The sequence below is a fragment of the Chrysemys picta genome, chromosome 10 (assembly GCF_011386835.1).
Source record: "Chrysemys picta bellii isolate R12L10 chromosome 10, ASM1138683v2, whole genome shotgun sequence".
Taxonomy (NCBI): Eukaryota; Metazoa; Chordata; order Testudines; family Emydidae; genus Chrysemys; species Chrysemys picta.
This window is the reverse complement of record NC_088800.1, coordinates 86,543,481-86,561,443: the sequence shown is the minus strand read 5'-3', so window position 1 is coordinate 86,561,443 and position 17,963 is coordinate 86,543,481. Positions and strand designations below refer to the sequence as shown.

Sequence of the window (17,963 nt, the reverse complement as noted above, 5' to 3'; positions counted from 1 at the left end):
CCTGGGGGCGAGGTTTGGGGTGCACCGGGGCGGGTCTGGGGGGCGGGGTTTGGGGTGCCCCGGGGCGGGTCTGGGGGGCGGGGCAGTGCGGGTCTGGGGGCGGGGTTTGGGGTGCCCCGGGGCGGGGCAGTGCGGGTCTGGGGTCTGGGTTTGGGGTGCCCCGGGGCGGGTCTGGGGGGCGGGGCAGTGCGGGTCTGGGGTCTGGGGTCTGGGTTTGGGGTGCCCCGGGGCGGGTCTGGGGGGCGGGGCAGTGAGGGTCTGGGGGCCTGGGGGCGGGGTTTGGGGTGCCCCGGGGCGGGGCTTGGGGGCGGGGCAGTGCGGGGTTTGTGGGGCCTGGGGGCGGGGTTTGGGGTGCACCGGGGGGGCTGCGCTGTGTCCGCGGTTCCGTGCCCGGTGCCGCCGCGGCGGGGGGCCAGGGCCAGGGCCAGGGCGGGGGGTTTCCTGCCGCCGGCTCCAGGCAGCGGCCGCCTCCGCGCTCCCGGCAGCCGGCGCCGAGCGCTCCGCCCGCGGGCAGCATGGGCAGCCTCCTCCCGCTCCTGGCGCTGCTGGGCGCGGCGGGTGAGAGCCGGGCCGGCTCCGGGGACCGTCGCTCGCCCCCCCGGCCGGGCTGCTGCTCGGCCCGGGGCGTGGGGCTCGCAGGGCTGCGGGGGGCTCAGCTCGGGGCCCGGCCCGGCCCCGCCTCTGCAGGGCGGCTTGGTCCGGGGGATGCTCCCGCAGCGAGGGGGTGGCTGGCACCCATGGGTGGTGCCCTCTGGGAGCCTGGTCCGGGGGATGCTCCTGCAGCGAGGGGGTGGCTGGCACCCATGGGTGGTGCCCCCCCGGGAGCCTGGTCCGGGGGATGCTCCCGCAGCGAGGGGGCGGCTGGCACCCATGGGTGGTGCCCCCCGGGAGCCTGGTCCGGGGGATGCTCCTGCAGCGAGGGGGCGGCTGGCACCCATGGGTGGTGCCCCCCCGGGAGCCTGGTCCGGGGGATGCTCCTGCAGCGAGGGGGCGGCTGGCACCCATGGGTGGTGCCCCCCCGGGAGCCTGGTCCGGGGGATGCTCCCGCAGCGAGGGGGCGGCTGGCACCCATGGGTGGTGCCCCCCGGGAGCCAGAAGCCTTTGACCAAGACTTGATTTTCGCTTCTAGGGGGTGCCGGCTCTTTGGAGGACCGTGAGAGCTGTGGAGGCGTCATAGACGTGACCAGAGCAGCTAATGGGACCATCCACTTACCAGCAGCCAAGGGCCCTCCGGCACCCACCAGAACCTGCACCTGGGTGATAGCAGCGCTGCCCTCCGAGGAAGTACGCCTGGAAATCAAAGCCCCGGAGGCGGCTGCTCATCCCAACCTCAGTGTGCGCTTTGAAGGGGAAGGGGCCGGCAGGGAGGGGCCCGTGGACATTGCCCACAGCTTTCTTCTGAAGGGACAGGGCAGAACCGTGATCAGAGGGAGCCTGGATTCCAGTCTCACTTTCACTTACTGGGGTAAGAACCATTCAGAGACTCTGGAGCCGTTTCCACTTGGCCCGACCTTTCTACTGCACCCAGGCCGAGCATGTGCAAGGCACCGCAATGCCAGTCCCTGCCCTGAGGAGCAAACCGGCTACAGCAAGGGTGTAAAACGGGGTTAGTGGCAAGAGTGAATGTCACTGTGGGGGTGTGGTGCTAGTGGGGAGGCAGGTGCTTTGTGATTATGGACAAGAGGGAGGTGAATGCAGAACGCTGCACTGGTTTAGCTGGGTGTGATTTTAAAGCTGACTTAGGTAAACCAGTGCCAAAGGCCATGTGGACACTTATTCCGGTTTAAATCAGGTTTCTCTCTGTTTAGGCTTCGGTTTAAACTAACCAGCACAAGTCACCCTTAAACAGCAATAAGGGAACGCCCAGAGGGATATGGACTGGTTTAACTAAAACCATTTACAAACCAGTGTGACTTAAACTGGTGCAACTTTCTTTGTGTAGACAAAGCCTGACCTATAGTGAAGCCTGTGCTGCATGCAGTCTGCTAGACTGTGTGCATGGGGAGAAGGAATTGACTTAAAAAGAACATTCTCTGCTGTTTTTAAATTGTAGCCTGGGGGTTTCATGTTAGATTTCAGCTCTGTCCTTTCACAGGCTAAATAATAATAGCATAGACCCGCACTCCACCTATCCTGGTATCTTGCTTCTGGCAGTGGCCAGTACCACATGCTTCAGAGGAAATGGCAAGAAATGCTGCAAAAGGCACTTATATGCCCAGGGAGAGATTATTTGCCCTGAGAGAAAATTTCCTGTAATCTGTCCCCAGGGAGAGTGTCTGATTCCTGTTGTTTCTGAGAAAAATTGTTGCAGACTCGTGCCGAAAGTCCCTGCTTTTATTTGGTGTGTTTGGGAAATACGGACGCTGACTTTCATTGCAGTAAATGTCAATCAGTGTGTCTGCTTTGGCTTGAGCTATGCACATGGGCTGTGCAAAATGCTGTCACAGACATGCTTCCCGTGATGCCCTGTGAGCGAATAGGCGTATAGCCTGCACTCATCAGGTGATCTAGGCCCCATCTTTTGTATGGTGCGATTGTATCATTTGTGTGTGTGTTACATGGGCGCGTTAGCTCGTTATCTGAATGAAATGGGGGACATGGAGTTTATTTGGATAAATGGGAGTGTTCTGTGTCAGTGAGGCTATCCCCACCATGTGACCTACATTCAGGTAACGCAGGAGTTTGGGTTCAGAGGTTTCTGTTATTTATTCATGGTAGTTTTGGTGAGTTCCAGCTGGATTTTGAACCAAGCCTCAGGTTTTCCTTTCACAGGAAATGGCTTTCTATGAAACCAGATGCTGCAAAGAGTTAAATTCCCAAGTGACTGGTTGCATAAAGCAAAGGAGCGACAGAAAAAGGACTTTTTGCACATTGAAAAAGGGCTCGATTGGTTTTTGGGCAAAGAAACGCCCTGAGCTGCTGGGGTGGTGAGAGCCGGGGGAGGGGTCTTGGGTTTGCAGAAATGAAGTAGTTAGGAAAACAGAGAGAGACCAGGGGGCTATTCTGGCCATTGTACAACGATATTCTTCTGTATTTATCTAATGCTGATAGTGTGCTCACTGCCAATGCTTGGCTCAGACTGCACAATCGTCACCTCCTTTGAGCTGGAATCTGTCACAGCCCCGGGCAGAACTTGAATTAGGAAAGCCTTGCAGGTAGAACAAACCAGCGCCCCAGTCCTGCCAGCACCAGTGCCGGTGTCTGGTTTTACCCCCGTGGGGTGACGGGAGTGCGCCAGTGAAGCCAGACCAACACTCGTGTTGCTTGTGCCCAACAGAAGACAGGTGACCCAAGATACTGGCAAAGGCTAATGAGCTGGCGCTGGGGCGGTGCGAATTCGGGAATTGCTTCCCATTGGCCAGGATGAGGGGGCGGCACTTGAAAGCGCTTGGATTGCTTGAGAGGAAAATGGAAACATTTGAATGGCCCAGCAGCCTCGTTTTGGGGTGCGACCCCCAGCTTGGGAACGGCTGCACTGAGCATTATTGCATCCAGAGCATGTTGCCACCCAGGTCTCTCCTGCTGCAGCATGATTTCAGTGTGGGGAGCTGCATCGCCCTCCCCACTAGCGCTGCCTGGCTCTGGATTCCTGTTGCAGTCCCTAGTCAAAGCTGCCCCCCCGCCCCCCCAGCTGGGTCACGAGGCAGGGTGCACTCGGGCCTTTCCTCGGTCATGCCCCTTGTTCCTTCCGGTGCTGAGAGGCGCTTGGCCAGAGTCTGCTCCCGGCCACAGCGAACGTGTCTCCTTGCCAGGACCACTAGTGCTTATATCATCCTCCAGACCGCACCCCAGACCCATCGCCATAGCAATGCGGCTGCTCTGGGCTGGGGGTAGGTGGGGACACCCAGCTTGGCTTGGCTTTGTTCTCTTGGAGATTTGGGCTTTGGCAGGGGAGGGCTTGTTAATAATTGGCCAATGCGAGTACTTTTTGAGGCTTGGGAGACGAGGCCTTTATGCAGCGCTCTCCATGTGGCAAATACCGCAGCGCGCTCTGCGGCGTGTGAACAATACACGCGGGTTGGGTTTTGTCTGTCTCAGCCAGAGAGGCAGCGCCCGTCCCGCGTCCCATGCCCGTCAGCGTTTCGACATCGGGAGCTTGTCGGGTCTCGGTCGGGGAGGTGAGTGTGTGAGTCCCCCTTGTCACTCTGGTGTCCCAGGCCCCATCGTGGCCTGCTTGTTTGGTTATTAAAAGGAAGGCACTTGAGCGCTTGCATGGCCCACATCCTGGCCAGCCCTGCTTGGGGGAGTGCCCCTCAGAGCCTGGCAGGCCGAGACACCGCGCTGGGGAGCCATCATGTGGGGCACGTCGGCCAGCACTGCCTCTGACGGGCTGGTGTGTGTTACCTGGCCTGCCTCCGGCGCATCCTGGGCTGTTACACATGCAGCTGGGTGCAGAGCTCTCTGCGCTGTCTCGCGGGAGGGGACCCAGGGTATGAGCTGTGCCCGCTCTCTCTCTCCTCCCAGTGGTTGTGGATTGGTGTGCTCGGCTGGCCCTTTGCTGCTCCGTGGTGGGATCGGCACAGACCTGTCTCTGCCCTGGGAACTCAACGGGGGAACGCTGCCGGACAGGTAAAGGCTCTGCCTAGGCGCTAGGTGATGGGACGGGGGGGAAGTCGCAGGGAGCCAGGCGGGTTCTGATTCTAGGGAACCTTATTCTCACCCCTGGAGCTGGGGGAGATGGTCCCGCTCTCCCTGGGAGGGGGTTGGATGCTCCCTCCAGTCACCCCACCCTACCTCATGCTAGTCGTGTCAGTCAGCCAGCCCGAAAGGCTGGTCCGGCCTTTCCATGTGCATTTCCCACCTCTCGGCCGGGTTCGTCTCCTGACCGGGGCCCAGGCAGAGTGTGCAGAGGCCCCTGGGCTGGGGCTGGGTTTTCTCCTGTTCCTCGCCCCTATCCCGGAGCTGAGGCCCAGAGAGCTGTAGGGCTGTATGGCCATGGTGAGATCCAGCTCCCTCCTGGGTATATGGGGCATCGCTGGGTTCTGCTCTCTCTGGACTCAGCCCCGCTGGGAGATGGGGAACGCAGCACTGGCATAGCCTGACTCAGCGTTCGCAGCTCAGACCTTCCCGGCTCCCCGGCCTGCCCTGCTCTGTGCCCCTCGCTGCACTCAGGGGCCGTGTGGCCGAGCGGAGTATGGAACATTTCCAGCCCGTGGAAGCTGCGCTCTGCAGACCTTCCCCAGCGACTCATCCCGTGTGCCCCGGGAGGTGGGGCCAGGCCTGAGTCCCCACCTTACAGAGAGGGGAATTGCCTTGCCCCAGGTGTCGCAGCGAGTCACTCTCAGGCCGGGGGCAGGCTGAGAACCCAGGAGTCCTGACTCCAAGCCTGGGGCTAGTAAAAGCATTTCAGTCCCCCTTGGGCTCATAGCTCTGCCTCAACTGTCTCCCCGTCGTTGCCTCTCTCCACTCAGGTGTGGATGCCCTGGAGTCTCTGCGGGAAGGTGTTGGGCAGGTGGCGTCACGAGAGGCCACGGTGAAGCTGAGGGGGGCTGTGTTATCTGGAGCTGCCGAGCGTCTCCGCAGCCCCAGCACCGCGGCCCCGGGCACTCGCCCTAGCCTTGCTCCCCACCAGAGCCCTGCGGCCTGGCCTGCCGGCACTGCAGAGAGCCCCGGAGAGGCGCTGAGTAACGCTGCCCCCGTGCCCCGAGGGGCGTGGCTGGGCAGGCGGAGGAACGGGCCCCTGGCTCAGGAGGGAGCCACCGCTGAGCGTGTGGAGCCACCGGCCACTACAGCAGCTGCTGAGCACGGGGACAAAGCCCGCGACCCGGGAGTGCGTATGCGCCCGTCTGCTGCAGGAAAGGGGACGCCGGCTGGAAGCACCGGCAGCCCCTGGTTCTCTGCAGCGTCACAGTTCAAGGCAGCAAATCCCACGTCGGTGCCTCTCCCTGGGACAGTCCCTCTGGGAAACCTGAGGGCAAAAGATCTCACTTCCCTGGGGGGCAGCAGCTCCGATATAGTGTCACCCACGGTGTTTCCTGGCTCTGCCGCCCGCGAGACGGCTTCATGGGACCAGGCACCTTCCAGCACCTCCGCAGTAACGGAGCCAGTGTACCCCAGTGGAGAGAGCGCGCTCACGACAGGGCCCTCGGACCCGGAGCCGTGGAGCATGGAAACGCCGGATGTTGCTCTCGCCCTGAGTAAAGCCAGGGCGGAGACCAGCCGGGGCAGTGCTGCGGGCTCACAGACGCCAGTGACCTCCGCGCCCGTGGCCAGCCCTGCTCCTGGGGCAAGCACAGGGGACAATGGGGCCCACTTTGGAGGAGGGATGCGGGGGCTGGGGACGGCACACAGGGAAGCTGCCGTTACTGCGGAGTTGGACTTCACTGACCTGGGCCTAGGAGCCAGGCTGCGGAGCCCCACGGAGGGCTCTGGCACCCTGCTGCAAGGACAGACGGAGCTCACCATGCACGCTGCAGCCTCCACACCGGGCGACTCTCTGGAAACCAGCCAGACACCTGCTCTGCGGCCAGACGGCCGGGAGAGTCTGACCTGGCGGCCGGGGGGCAAAGCTAAGCCAGCCCCAGAGACCAGCGGGACCCCAGTGCGCACCCCAGACAGCGGCCTGACAGAGCCGCTCGCCACAACAGCTGGCTCTGCTCCAGGACTCCATTCCAGCACCCATCGCATGGTGCCCCTGGGAAGCCCCAGGCCTGGGGAGGGCCTGGGCCATACGCTGGTGGAGGCTGGCTCTGAGGAGTCCCCAGGGCGCAGAGGTGTCGATGGAGTCCCAGAAAACATGGACTTGTCTCTCTCCAGTGAGGCGCGCACAGAGGGGGACCTTCGGGCAGCGTCCTGGGCCGAGTCACTCCCCGGGGCTTCCCCAGACAGGACGCCAAGTGCCTATGCTGGGACCCCAAGGCCATTGGGCCACCTCACAGCACCTGCCCCATCCCCTGGCTCGGCCCAGCCCCCAGCGCCAGCTGAGCAGCTCAGCACGGGGGCCGATGTCTCTCACCCCACAGCTCCTGGCCAGGAGAACGGAGGTCTCAGTGAGCGCGCCCCAGAGCCCAGCTCGTCAACAGCAGCCCCAGCCCTGGAGCGGCTATCGAGTGACTTCCGGACTCTCGCCTGGCTCCCCGAAACTCCTGCTGAGAGGTCTCGAGTGCCTGGCACAGGGGAGCCCCGCAGCACGGTCCCAGCCGTGCCCGGTACGGCTGTGTCTGTGGGCACATCCTCCCAGCCTCCTGTCGCCCACACTCCCGGGGCCAAGCAGCTCTCCCTGGCTCCTGCCCCAGTCGGGGCAGTGACGTCTCAGGAGGGAGTGTTCCCGGGAGCCTCCAGTGGGGAAGCCGTGCCCTATGGCTCTGGCACCATGCGAGCCATCACTCCTCTGGGCTTTCAGCCTCCGCCAGCCAGCCAGCCTGCTGGAGTGGAGACACCGGCAGCCACTCTGCAGAGAGGTTCCACAGCGCTCAGCCCGACAGCGCCCCTTGACCCCCCCAGGGCTGGGCTGAGTTCCCCATTCCCCTTAGAGAAGGATGTTTCGGGGTCTGCTGCCCTGGGACTCGCAGAGCTCAGCTTGGCCACCACCCCGTCTCCATCGTGGGACACGGCGACCACTAATGCCACAGTGGCAACGTCCTCGTGGGCATCTGCAAGCTGGAGGGGAGGGACCGAGAGGCTGGGCCAGCGGGCAACGGCCCCCCCAGCCTGGGCTGCGCAGGCTGGGTCTGAACCGGGGAATTCCAGCCAAGCCACTGATGCAACACCCCCGAGCGGGGCTGGGGGGAGCTTTCCGAGCAGCAGCACCGGGGCCCTGTTCAGCCCCACGCCCCCCATCCCAGAGCTGCTACTAACCTCTGAGAGCGCTGGGTCCCCAGCTGGCAGCAGGAGTCCCTGGCCCCCGCTGGCAGCCACCCCAAGGGCATGGGGTGCAGAGGTTACGGATCCCGTGAGCAGTGCCAGGATGAATGTCTCCTTCGCCAGCACGCGGCTCAGGGCAGCGATGACCGATGGGCAGCCGCCGCCTGTCACCACCAAGGGTGCCCGTGGCAGGGCACAGAGCGTGTTCGTTGTGGAAGACCAGCCCCCTCTTCTCAAAGGTCAGTCGGGCAGAGCCTCCCCTGGATTTCTGCGCTGCTGTCTGGGCAGGGACGTCCCGCGGGGGAGAGGGACGGGGTGTCGCGTGCAGTCAGGGGTGCAGCTGGTGCAGTCCAAATGCAGCATACTGGGAAAGCTGGATGAATGGGGTAGCGGGTTCTCTGGCCCAGGCACAGCCAGTGTGGGGCCCTGGGCCAGTCAGGCCAGTGCCCCTGACACCATGTCAGCCCTCTGCTGGGAGCTCCCCCCGTGCCATGCTGCTCAGGCCCCCGCTGCAATCGTGCCATGGTGCCCACTCGGGGATGTGGTTCTGCCGTGTGAGGCGACCCCAGAGCAGGGCACGGGTGTTTGCTCCCAGTGGTGCTGAGCCATGCCGAGGGCACACTCCGGCTGTCCACGGGGATCCCTCAGGGTCCAGCTGGGACAGCCCCTCTTGCAGCAAATAGGGGTCTGGAGCTCACGAGGCCTTTGGGGTGAGTGCAGCCCTGGCACAGCTCTGCTGACTCGCTGTGCGTCCTGGCTCCATGCCCGGGCGCCTGCGCCGCGCTCTCCATCGCTTCCCCACGTCTTCCCTCCCCGTTGTCCCAAGCTCGGTGTTTGGTGCCAGCCTGAACCGGGGCGCTGCTCCTATGCAGGGCTGGCCGGGGCGTGGGCTGAGCACGGAGCAGTAACCGTTTCCCCGATGGTGTCTCGTCTCACAGCGACCCTTCTCCGCGTGCCCTGTGAACTCGCGCTGGAGATGGAATTCGTTAGCGCCTTCCAGATTCCCGCGTCGCATGCGCATCGCAGGCTGGTGCAGCGTTTCAATGAGACGGTGAGTCCGGGGGGCGCTGGGGCGGGCGGGGCTGTCGCATGGGCGCTGACCTGGCGGTTAATGGCGGTAGTGCGGCAGGGCAGGGAGCACGCTGCCCAGTGACCATCGCCATAGGAGGCTGTGGGCTCAGACACCGGGGTCCCCTGCAGCTGGGGCCAATTATCTCGTCACAAAGCACCTCCTCCCTGTTTCCGTGCACAGGTGGCGCCCCTCTTCGCGGCTGTGCCGGGATTCCAGCGCCTGGAAGTGACGCGGATCAGGTAGGAGCGTGCCCGGCAGCCCAGCTCCTGTCCGTGAGCAGGGGTCCGGGCAGCAACCCCCGCAAGGGTGGGGAGAGGGAAGTGCACAGCTCGGGCTTCGGCTTGTCCTGTGTTGCCGTCACACTGTTGTGACTTTGGGTCAGAGCCCGTGGCGTCCCCTGCACCCCCCCCCCCCGGTCAGACTCTGATCCTGCAGCTGGTGGAGGAGCAGGGGTAGCTGGGAGGCAGTGCAGCCCCCCCCTTGCTCGGCTAGGGACCGGCTGCTCCCGAGGCTTGGCTCTGACCCGTCTCTCTGGCTCCTGCCCCAGGAGAGGCAGCGTGGTGCTGGAATACGATGCCCTCTTCGCTGTGGAGCGGCTGCATGGGCAGGTGCAGGGCTTGGGAGCCCTTTTAAACCGGACGGTGCTGTCGGGCGCCACCCGCTCGGGTCTCCACGTCGCCAGTGCCCCCGTGCTGTGGAACGTGGTCCTGGGTGAGTCGCTCGGGGCGCGTGGCAGCAGGGCATAGAGTTGCTGCCAAGGCCTGGGCATGGGGCTTCACTGGCTTCTGTGTCTTCCCCCCCAGCCCTCCTGCCATGGCTCCGTGTGCTCCCCTCCCCCGCCAATTGTGGTGTGCCCCACCCCCAACTGCAGCCCCTTGCACCCTCCAGGCCCTCACCATCCCTTCAGCACTGTGCACAATGGAATGGCTTCTCATTCTGGGAGCTGCCCTGGGGACCTCGCAGGCAGTGCGTGTTGTGCCCCAGACCTGCTGGCTGCCCCCCCTCTTCCCCTCCCCATGCAGCCAGGCTGGCTCTGCAGGGCTGCGGGCGCAGGCAGGGAGCGCCATGGCCTTGCTGGGGCGAGCAGGGGCCGTTTCTGCGGCCGCGTTCTGGGGGAAGCTGCTCTCTCGCGCTGATGCTTCGCTAGCAGCTCCTCGCAGAGCAGAGTGCCCCCCGTGCAGGTGGGCCTGGTGGAGGAAAGGGGCTTCCCCAGCGTCTTGGCGAGCCTGTGGCAGAGAGAGAAGCCGAGCCCAGGGGGGCTGGCTCTGTGCCCTCTGGCTCCTCTGGGGAGGTGGGGGTTGGGGGCAGGGTGTTGCAGCTCTCTAGACTGTGTGTCTGTCTGCAGAGAGGCAGCTGGACCTGTGCACGGTGCTCTTCTCGTGCCACGCCGGCTTTGAGTGCATCAGCAGTGGGGCCGGCAATGCCAGCTGCACGTCCGTGTGCCACAGAGACTACTGCAGAAACCACGGCATCTGCACGCACCCGCGTGACCACGAGCCCGTGTGCCAGTGAGTATCACGCTGGGGGCAGCCCCCTCTCAGGGCCCAGCACGCGCTAGGCTGGGGTAGGGCACCCCACGGCAGTGCGTGGAGAAGAAACGAGATTCTGGTCTGGGCCCCAGTGTGGAGGAGCCTGACGTGAATAACGGGGGCTCTCAGTCACTGCTGGGGTGAGAGTCCGTGGGCAGGCACCGCCCTCTGCCCAGCTCCCGATGCCCTGCGCACCCAGTGTCCCAGACTGCATCCTCCCTGGCTGGCCCCCAACAGCAGCAGGGAGGGGAGCCCCGAGGGTCTGGCATGGCTGGGCACTGTGACGTGGAGGGATGATGAGGGGCAGTGAATGGGCAAGAGGGGGACCTGGGGCCCATGTGCTGGGGAGCAGAGCCTGCCCCTCTGACCGTCTCCCGTGCTGCTGCAGGTGCCCCACTGGCAGTGACTACTGGTTCATGGGCCCACGCTGCGATTACAAGGTGACCCAGCAGAGCCTGCTGGGCGTGGCCGGTGGGGTGCTGCTGACCGTGGCCCTGCTGGGCGTTGCCGTCGCCTGCCTGGTGGTCCGGAGGTTCAAGGCGCTGCTCCTGGAGGCCAGGGTTGATCAGACCAAAAGCAGGTGAGGAAGTGTGGCCGGGCGGGGCCCAGGGCCGGAGCCCGCTAAGGAGCCTCTCCCCTTTTGGGCCCCGGGTTGGTGGTGGCCATGTGAGGCTGGTGCCCCTCAGCGAGAGCCAGGGGGGCCTGAGTCCCCTTTGCCCTCCTGGGGGGCCGGGAGCCTGCACAGTATGGAGGGTGGTTCAGCCCCACGCGCTGGCTGTCGCCCTGCGGCTCTACCTGGCCTGAGCCCCCGGCTCCCACGCGCTGGGGTAGACAGTGGCTAGTCCCAGCCGCCTCCTGGGGATTGGGGGCAGGGCTGGGAAATCCCCTCTGAGCCAGCTGGCCCCGTGTGCCTGCTGTGCGGGGAGTGTTGTGCTGGGCACCGAGGGACGTGCCCCAGCCCTGCTGAGCCCTTGGCGAAGCTTTTGTTCTCACGAGGCTAATCGGTCACGTGTTTTCCTGGAGTCCCCAGCTGCATTGACCCCCCTCTCCCCCCAGCCACTTCCCTGTGCCTTCCACACCCACCTGGAAACACCGTGTACCCCCACCCGGGGGCGCTGCCTCTACCGACACCTCTGTGCACCCCCCAGGCTGGGTCTCGGCACCCAGGGCCCCCGGGGAACCATGCACCCTCCTGCCCCTTCAGGGTGCTATGCCCACCTGTCCCCCCACTTCCTACCTGGGACACTCTTAGGGAATCTTGTCCCCAAGTACTACGGACACCACGTCTCCTGCCCCCCAGTGGGGCACCTCGCCTCTGCTTGTACACAGACTCCCTCTGCCCCTGCCCAGCATGCTCCCTCCCGCCCCCCCGTTCCCCCTGGTTTGTGCCGGAGGTTTTGCCTGCTTGCCAGGCTCCGCGCGGCTCCTCCTGCCAGCCAGGGCCTGCGCTGTTGGCTCCCTGCTGGAGCGTTGTTCGGGGGGGCAGTTGGAGAATGGGCGCGATCCCGGTGCTCCGTGGGGGGGTTGAGGCTGTTCTGTTGGACGGTGGCTGCTCTGGGCCGGGAGCTGGTTGCGGAGTTGCAGGAAGGCGGGGACGGGGTCCCGGACTCGCCCCTTTGACTGGGGCACGGTGTGGGAAGCTCCCGGGCCCCTGTCCCCAGTGTCCCTCGCTGAGGTGACCTTGAGGATTGTGGGCAAGGGAACGGGGCTGGGCCTGCTCTGAGTCCTGCCCAGGCAAACACTCTGTGGGGCTGCTCGCCGTTCCCAGACTGGGGAGGGAAGAGGGGAGCACGAGCCCCCCTCCACTCAGGGTGATCTCCCAGCCCTCCACTGGCACCCTGAGCGCTGCGTGCTGGGGAGCCTCGCAAGAGGCTTCATGACCAGCATGTGCTATTGGGGCTCGCTGACCGAGTGGCCTGGCCCGGCCTAGTGGGGCCTGGGCGAGTGGCTCTGCTGATGAGCCTCGATCCTGACCCACAGCTCCCTGTATCCCAGTCCTGCCTCTCCCCCCGCCATCCTGACCCACAGATGCCCCTGTGTCTACACACAGCTCTGACAATGCCCCACCCTCAGTCTCAACCCACTGGCCCGTTATCCCAGCCCTGCCTCTTTCCCTCCTCATCCTGCCCTGCAGCGCCCTATTCCCCCATGTTCCACCTGTGCCGCCCCACTCTGCCCCCAAGCCTGATCCACAGGCCCCCCTCCCCAGCTCTGTCTCAACCCACAGGCCCGTTATCCCAGCCCTGGGCTCTGCCCCCCGCTCAGCTGAGGCTGAACCCTGAGGCAGGACAATGGCTGGTCTGGCTGAGGTGTTGCTGGAACTAGCTCCCTGCTTCGGCTGCCCAGAGGGGTCAGTGCGAGGTGATGGGGGGGCTGAGTGCAGTCGGTGCCTCTGCAGCCAGCCTCGTTTCCTGCGGTGTGAGCGTGATATCTCCCCAGGGCTCCCTTCTAGGGACAGGCAAGGAGCAGGAGGCTGCGGAAGCTCCAGCGGAAATCCGGCTCGGGAGGAATTTGGGCCTTAACGAGAGCGGAGCCATTGTTCTGGGCCTCGTGCGAGGGCTGGGCTGCACCGCTCCAACGTGCTGTCCATCAGCCATTGCCAGGGGTCGCCTGGCTTCTGAGCCGTGGTGGGGGAGTGCAGAGGGGCCTGGCTACCGGCTGCTCTGGGGGACTTTTTTAGCTCAGAGAGGAAATGAATCAGAGGGACATGCCAAACGTTTACAGACGAAAGAATGTCACTGGGATGTTCAGGGACACGCAAGAGTGGGAAATTCAAAACTGAAGAAAAAGGAACAACTTGGCCTACCACGCATAGTGAGCCTGTGGACCTCACTGGCACAAGAGATTGAGGTCCTGAGCACAGCAGGAGTGAAAGGAGTGTTCGAGAGAGAATGAAAATATTCAGCATTAAAAAATAATAAAATAACCCCCATAAAGTTTTGGCAGGGATATAAAACCTCCTCCTCCCCATTGCAAACGCAGGCGGGATGAAGGTGCATCTCCTACGGCCACCATCCAGTAGCGCTGCCCTGCAGTTCGTCTCTGCACCAGCTGGCATTAGGTGGGGTTGGCGACAGGGCACCAAAGCCGCTGACCTCTGGCTCTGATGTAGCATGGCCTGAAAGGCAGCAGCGTGGCTCTCGCATAGTGCCACGCTGGGTTGGTGCGCCCCCTCCCCAGGCAGCATGGGGGGAGCGGGGTTTGGCGCCAGAGAGGAGGCAATCAGTGATTTTTTAACTGAAGCTGCCAGCAAGTGATCCAGTGAGTGCATCCAGGAGGGGGATGGGCACATTTAAAAAAAAAGAATGGCCGGGGGGGGGGCGGGATGGAGGCTAGCGCAGCTGGAGGGTTTCTGTGAGTGGCAGGGCCTCAGCGCTCTGGGGTGGACCCAAAGCAGCAGCCGTGAAGAATGTCTCCCAGTGACGTTCCCGGGCAGGGGGCCCTGAATGGGTGGGAACAGGCCTGGCCGTTACATCGATCCCTGCGGCCAGCTCTGGGCAGCCCATGGAGGAAGGCTGAGCTGCTGCGGCCCGGCCTGCTCACCTCAAACACCCCCCGGCTTTGGCCTCAGACCTGGAGGCCCGGGCAAGGGGATGGCTGGGGCAGCAGCTGCTGGATGATGCTGGGGGGAACGTCCAGCCTCACGCCCTGTGACGAGGGAGCTGGGCAGGCTGCAGCGTGTGGGTGGGGCAGGGCCGCAGCCTCCTTGTCTGGGCAGGCAGGAGGCCAGCAGGGGGTATATGCCAACACCTTTCCCTCCCCCCAAGTGGAAATATCCTTATGAGCCCCTCTCTGTGACACTAACAACCCTAATCCCCCCGCAAGCACATTTGTACCCCTGGGCAGCAGCGTAAACAAGTCCCGCGTGTCCCAGGGCCCGGCCTCTGAGCCAGCACGTGTGCTGGAAGGTGTGAGGCTCGGGGGGCAACAGGGGACTGAATCCTCCATGCTCCGTGTGCAAAGGGCTAGGACCCACCGCCCAAGAGCAAGAGGCAGGCTGCTAGAAGACACTCTAAAGCCCCCGCTGTGCGGCATCACCACCATGCTGGAAGGCAAACCAACCCCGTTTCTCTCGCCGCGCAGCCGGCAGCACTGCTGGTGCACAGCCGAAGGCAGAGCCAGCCTGTGGCGATTGGTCAGTGTTGTACACAGCCTGGCGAAGGCCGGTTGGCTAGTGCTGCCCTCTCTGTAGTGTGACATGCCTCAGTGCTCCACTGACCAGCCTGGTCTTCTTCAGTAATGGGGGGGGGGGGGGGGGGGGGGACTTGTTCCCAAGGAAACAAACCACAACAGCAGCAGGCCGCTTGCCATCTGAGGTTATTTGTCCTTACAGACCGTGCCCCACCCCTGGCTAGAGGGTGTGAGACTTGGAGTAGAGGGGAAACGCTTGCCAAAGTGCCTGGCGAGGACACACGGCTGTAGGAAGCAGAGGGGAATACTGGGGCTGGGGAGGGAGTTAAAAGGCAGATGTTTCTGCAGGCAGTGCTAGGGCCCCAGAGTTCAGCTTTCACTGACCCATGTTTACTTCAATGGCTTGGAAAAAACCTTCAGCTACAGAATGGTTTTCTGCCCGGCCCAAGCAGAGCTACCCACTACCAACCACCAGGAGGTTTCTGGCTTGAATGGCAGTGGACTTGTTACAGCACAAGGATCTGCCTTTGTTGGGTGTCATTCAAAATACTTCCTTGGGCTTTAACTAGGGCCCTGGCCCCATCATTAGCTCCACATTAGACGTGGGGGGAGGGAGGGTGTCTATTGACACTGGGCAGAGCCTGCTCACTCAGTAGATGTGGGATAAGCATCTTACCACCCCAAGCTGCAACCCAACAGGTGTGCAGGGAGCATTGTGCACAGTTCACAAACTGTTTGGAGGCCACGCAGCAGCCTAAACCCTGCTCCTGGCCGATAAAAGCCCTTCCCTTTCCTTTTAAACTAGTGCCAGAGACTGGAACCCCTGGGCTGGCAGGTAGATGCAGCCGCCTTCGGGCTTGTCTGCCCAGCTTCTGCTTAACCCACGTGGAAGTGGGGTTAAGAAAGCAGGAACACGGCACTCTTATTCCAGAACAAGAATGTCCATGCATGGGCTTGGTCGGAAACAGCTCGTGTGCTTCACAGTCACGCCGAGTGATGTGCAGCCAAGCCCTTACGTCCCTTTGCTGCCCTTTCTCCCAGGACTAGACACCACTTTAAACAGTACCAAGCACAGCCGGCGGCAGAGTTCTCACTTTCTCCTGTGCAGCTGCCTTATGGGAGCGGCTGTTAAGGCCCTGCGCTAAAATGACTGGCTTGTACCAGTAATCCACGAGCGTTGCTTTAGGAACTGCTCTAGTACAGTCCTGCCTTGTTCTTGCAGCTACCGACGGTTTTGTCGCCTTGATGACGTGTCAGCTCAGTACTGGTCTCACTCTTGGCTCGCCTCTGCTAATTCTTTGGACAACCCAGCTTTCAGCAACTCGGAGGAGCTGCTCCACTTACAGATGCTAGACAACACTTGTTGCAGCTGTAAGGATGACACTGTGATCGCAGACAGCTACCAGCAGCGGACCACTCCCATCAGCACAGTGTGCAGGCCCAGGTAACTTTGAGCGTCAGTATGTTCTGCTCCATTATTGGTTTAGGAAAATGCACGTTTTAAGCAGGCGTAGGAGAGTCGAGGATTACCTCTGTTATGGTCTATTGCAGTGGAGACAAGCTTACTTGGATGCCAGTGTTGAGGGATGTTAGGGGCGACAGAAGCACATGACTAGAATAGCAGAGATGAGTTGATTTCAGAGCATGCAAGAGCCCTTCACCTATGGCTGCTTTCCAGCTGCACCACTATAGTGGTTTTCACTAAGGCCTGGGCTGCACTTAAGTTCTGGCAGCAAAGCTATGTCAGCTAGGAGCATGTGTAACCCACACACCGTCTGGGGGTGGGGCTCTGTCCCATCTAGTGGCACCAAGACCACTTAGAGATAAAAGGAGTCTGCTACAGCCGGAGCAAACAGCCAGTTGGCTTGCAGCTCATGGAGTAGAGACTCATGCCCTAAGCTCCAGCGGTCCCTGGTTTGATCCTGCCGATGGCTGGGGTCTGTCTGTTACCCATGGAAACAAATCACACCTCTTAAGTGACACAGCTGGGCTGCAACAGGGGATTCGGGGGGCCTGGGGCAAAGCGGGGGAGTGGACATAAAAAAAGGCACCACCCACTGCGGTGCTTGTATTCACTGGGTGGCGCTCTGAGTCTGCGGCGGCGGGTTCTTCACTCGCTCCGCGTCTTCGGCAGCACTGAAGGGCCCCCCGCCGCCGAAGACCCGGACTGCTGCCGGGCGAGTAAAAATTAATAAAGGGATTCTTGGCCAGGGCCCCTGTGGGGCCCAGGGCAAATTGCCCCACCCTCTGGGCAGCTCTGTGCTGCCAAATGCCCTAGTGTAGCTGCAAATATACAATTTAAAAAACCCTTTTATTGGTATTACTTATTGTTTGGGGAACTGGTTTAAAAACTTTTGCTGTATTTAAGTAGCATCTCCCCGAGGGGTTTGCCCGTGTCTCTCTACCAGCAGACCTTTTAAATGTAGTCAAGGCCGTGTGTTTGCTATGGAATCTACAGGGGAGGAAGGAGGGAGGGTTGGGCCAGGCCAGCTGGCTCTGGTTAAAGGGACAGCAGGGCCCTCACAAAGCATGTGCATAGGGGGAAGCGAGTTCAGCAGCAGTTTTCGAGAAGTCATACTTTTTCTTGGCAGAGATTTGTTGATCTGACACCCAGGGCCATGGTTTGGTTTTAAACTCCAGTTGACAGCTCCAGGCCCCTGTTCACTCGCAGCACCGTGTCAGCCGAGCTACGGCCCCCACTGCCCCACTGAGCAGTTTTTGGGGGTGGGGGAGATCTCACAGGAAAGGGCAGAATTTAAATGTGTCAAGGATCAGCAGCTGGCCTTGCCTCTGGCATTGGGCCCATACCTCCTGCAGGCCAGAAAAGGCTTATTTAGGGAAGAGGCCATCAAGCTTTAAACAACTTTCCACTGTTATTGCTTGTTTTGAGCTCACAACAGGGCACTAACCAGAAGTGTGTAATCGGCTTCCAGGGGTGTGAATGGAAAAAGGAATGAAATAAGTTTCCAATTTCAGAAATAAACTGCTATCTGTAAGATAACAGCCCCTCTCCCTGCTGAGGGGGTTCTGGCTGCAGAGAGATCGGACACTGGGTCTCCATCAACCCGTGTGCCTGCTTTGTCACTGCTTTGAAATAGTCTCCGCCAGGGAAAAGTAGTGATGTTTTTTAAAGCCTGAGAATTAGTTTTATCCCTTTCTGCCCCACGTCATTTCCCATGGGTGAAACTGATCCCTGCCCGTCCCCATGCAGTCATTCCTGGGATACATGCAGAGGGGTAGGCCACCTGCAAGTCTAGAGCTTCCGTTAGACTTTGGAAGTGCTGGATTCATCTGTTCAGAACCCTCCAGCTGTCCAGGACTAGGGTATTTTTAATGGCGTGCTCCAATTGGTCCCCTGGAGACTTCACTGGCCAAACATCCAAATGATTCACGCTGTCCTCATGTCAGGCAGCAGGCTGTGTGTGCGT

At 62.0% G+C, this 17,963-nt stretch overlaps 1 protein-coding gene across 2 annotated transcripts in view; it reads left to right on the top strand.

The window, feature by feature from the left end:
- Window positions 1-357: 357 nt before the first annotated feature.
- Window positions 358-17,963, top strand: part of LOC101950751 (mucin-5AC-like) — a 19,195-nt gene continuing 1,589 nt past the window's right edge. Inside the window, exons 1-10 of one of the 2 annotated variants that reach the window (XM_065560350.1) lie at window positions 358-558; window positions 1,130-1,465; window positions 4,465-4,569; window positions 5,412-8,042; window positions 8,742-8,854; window positions 9,056-9,114; window positions 9,423-9,586; window positions 10,221-10,383; window positions 10,793-10,984; window positions 15,758-15,979. In XM_065560350.1, coding sequence (XP_065416422.1) covers window positions 516-558; window positions 1,130-1,465; window positions 4,465-4,569; window positions 5,412-8,042; window positions 8,742-8,854; window positions 9,056-9,114; window positions 9,423-9,586; window positions 10,221-10,383; window positions 10,793-10,984; window positions 15,758-15,979 — 4,028 coding nt within the window. In that variant the 5' untranslated portion in view covers window positions 358-515. Of the gene's footprint in view, window positions 559-1,129; window positions 1,466-3,426; window positions 4,119-4,464; window positions 4,570-5,411; window positions 8,043-8,741; window positions 8,855-9,055; window positions 9,115-9,422; window positions 9,587-10,220; window positions 10,384-10,792; window positions 10,985-15,757; window positions 15,980-17,963 lie in introns of those variants that run through there. The other variant, XM_065560349.1, reaches the window with a different exon arrangement.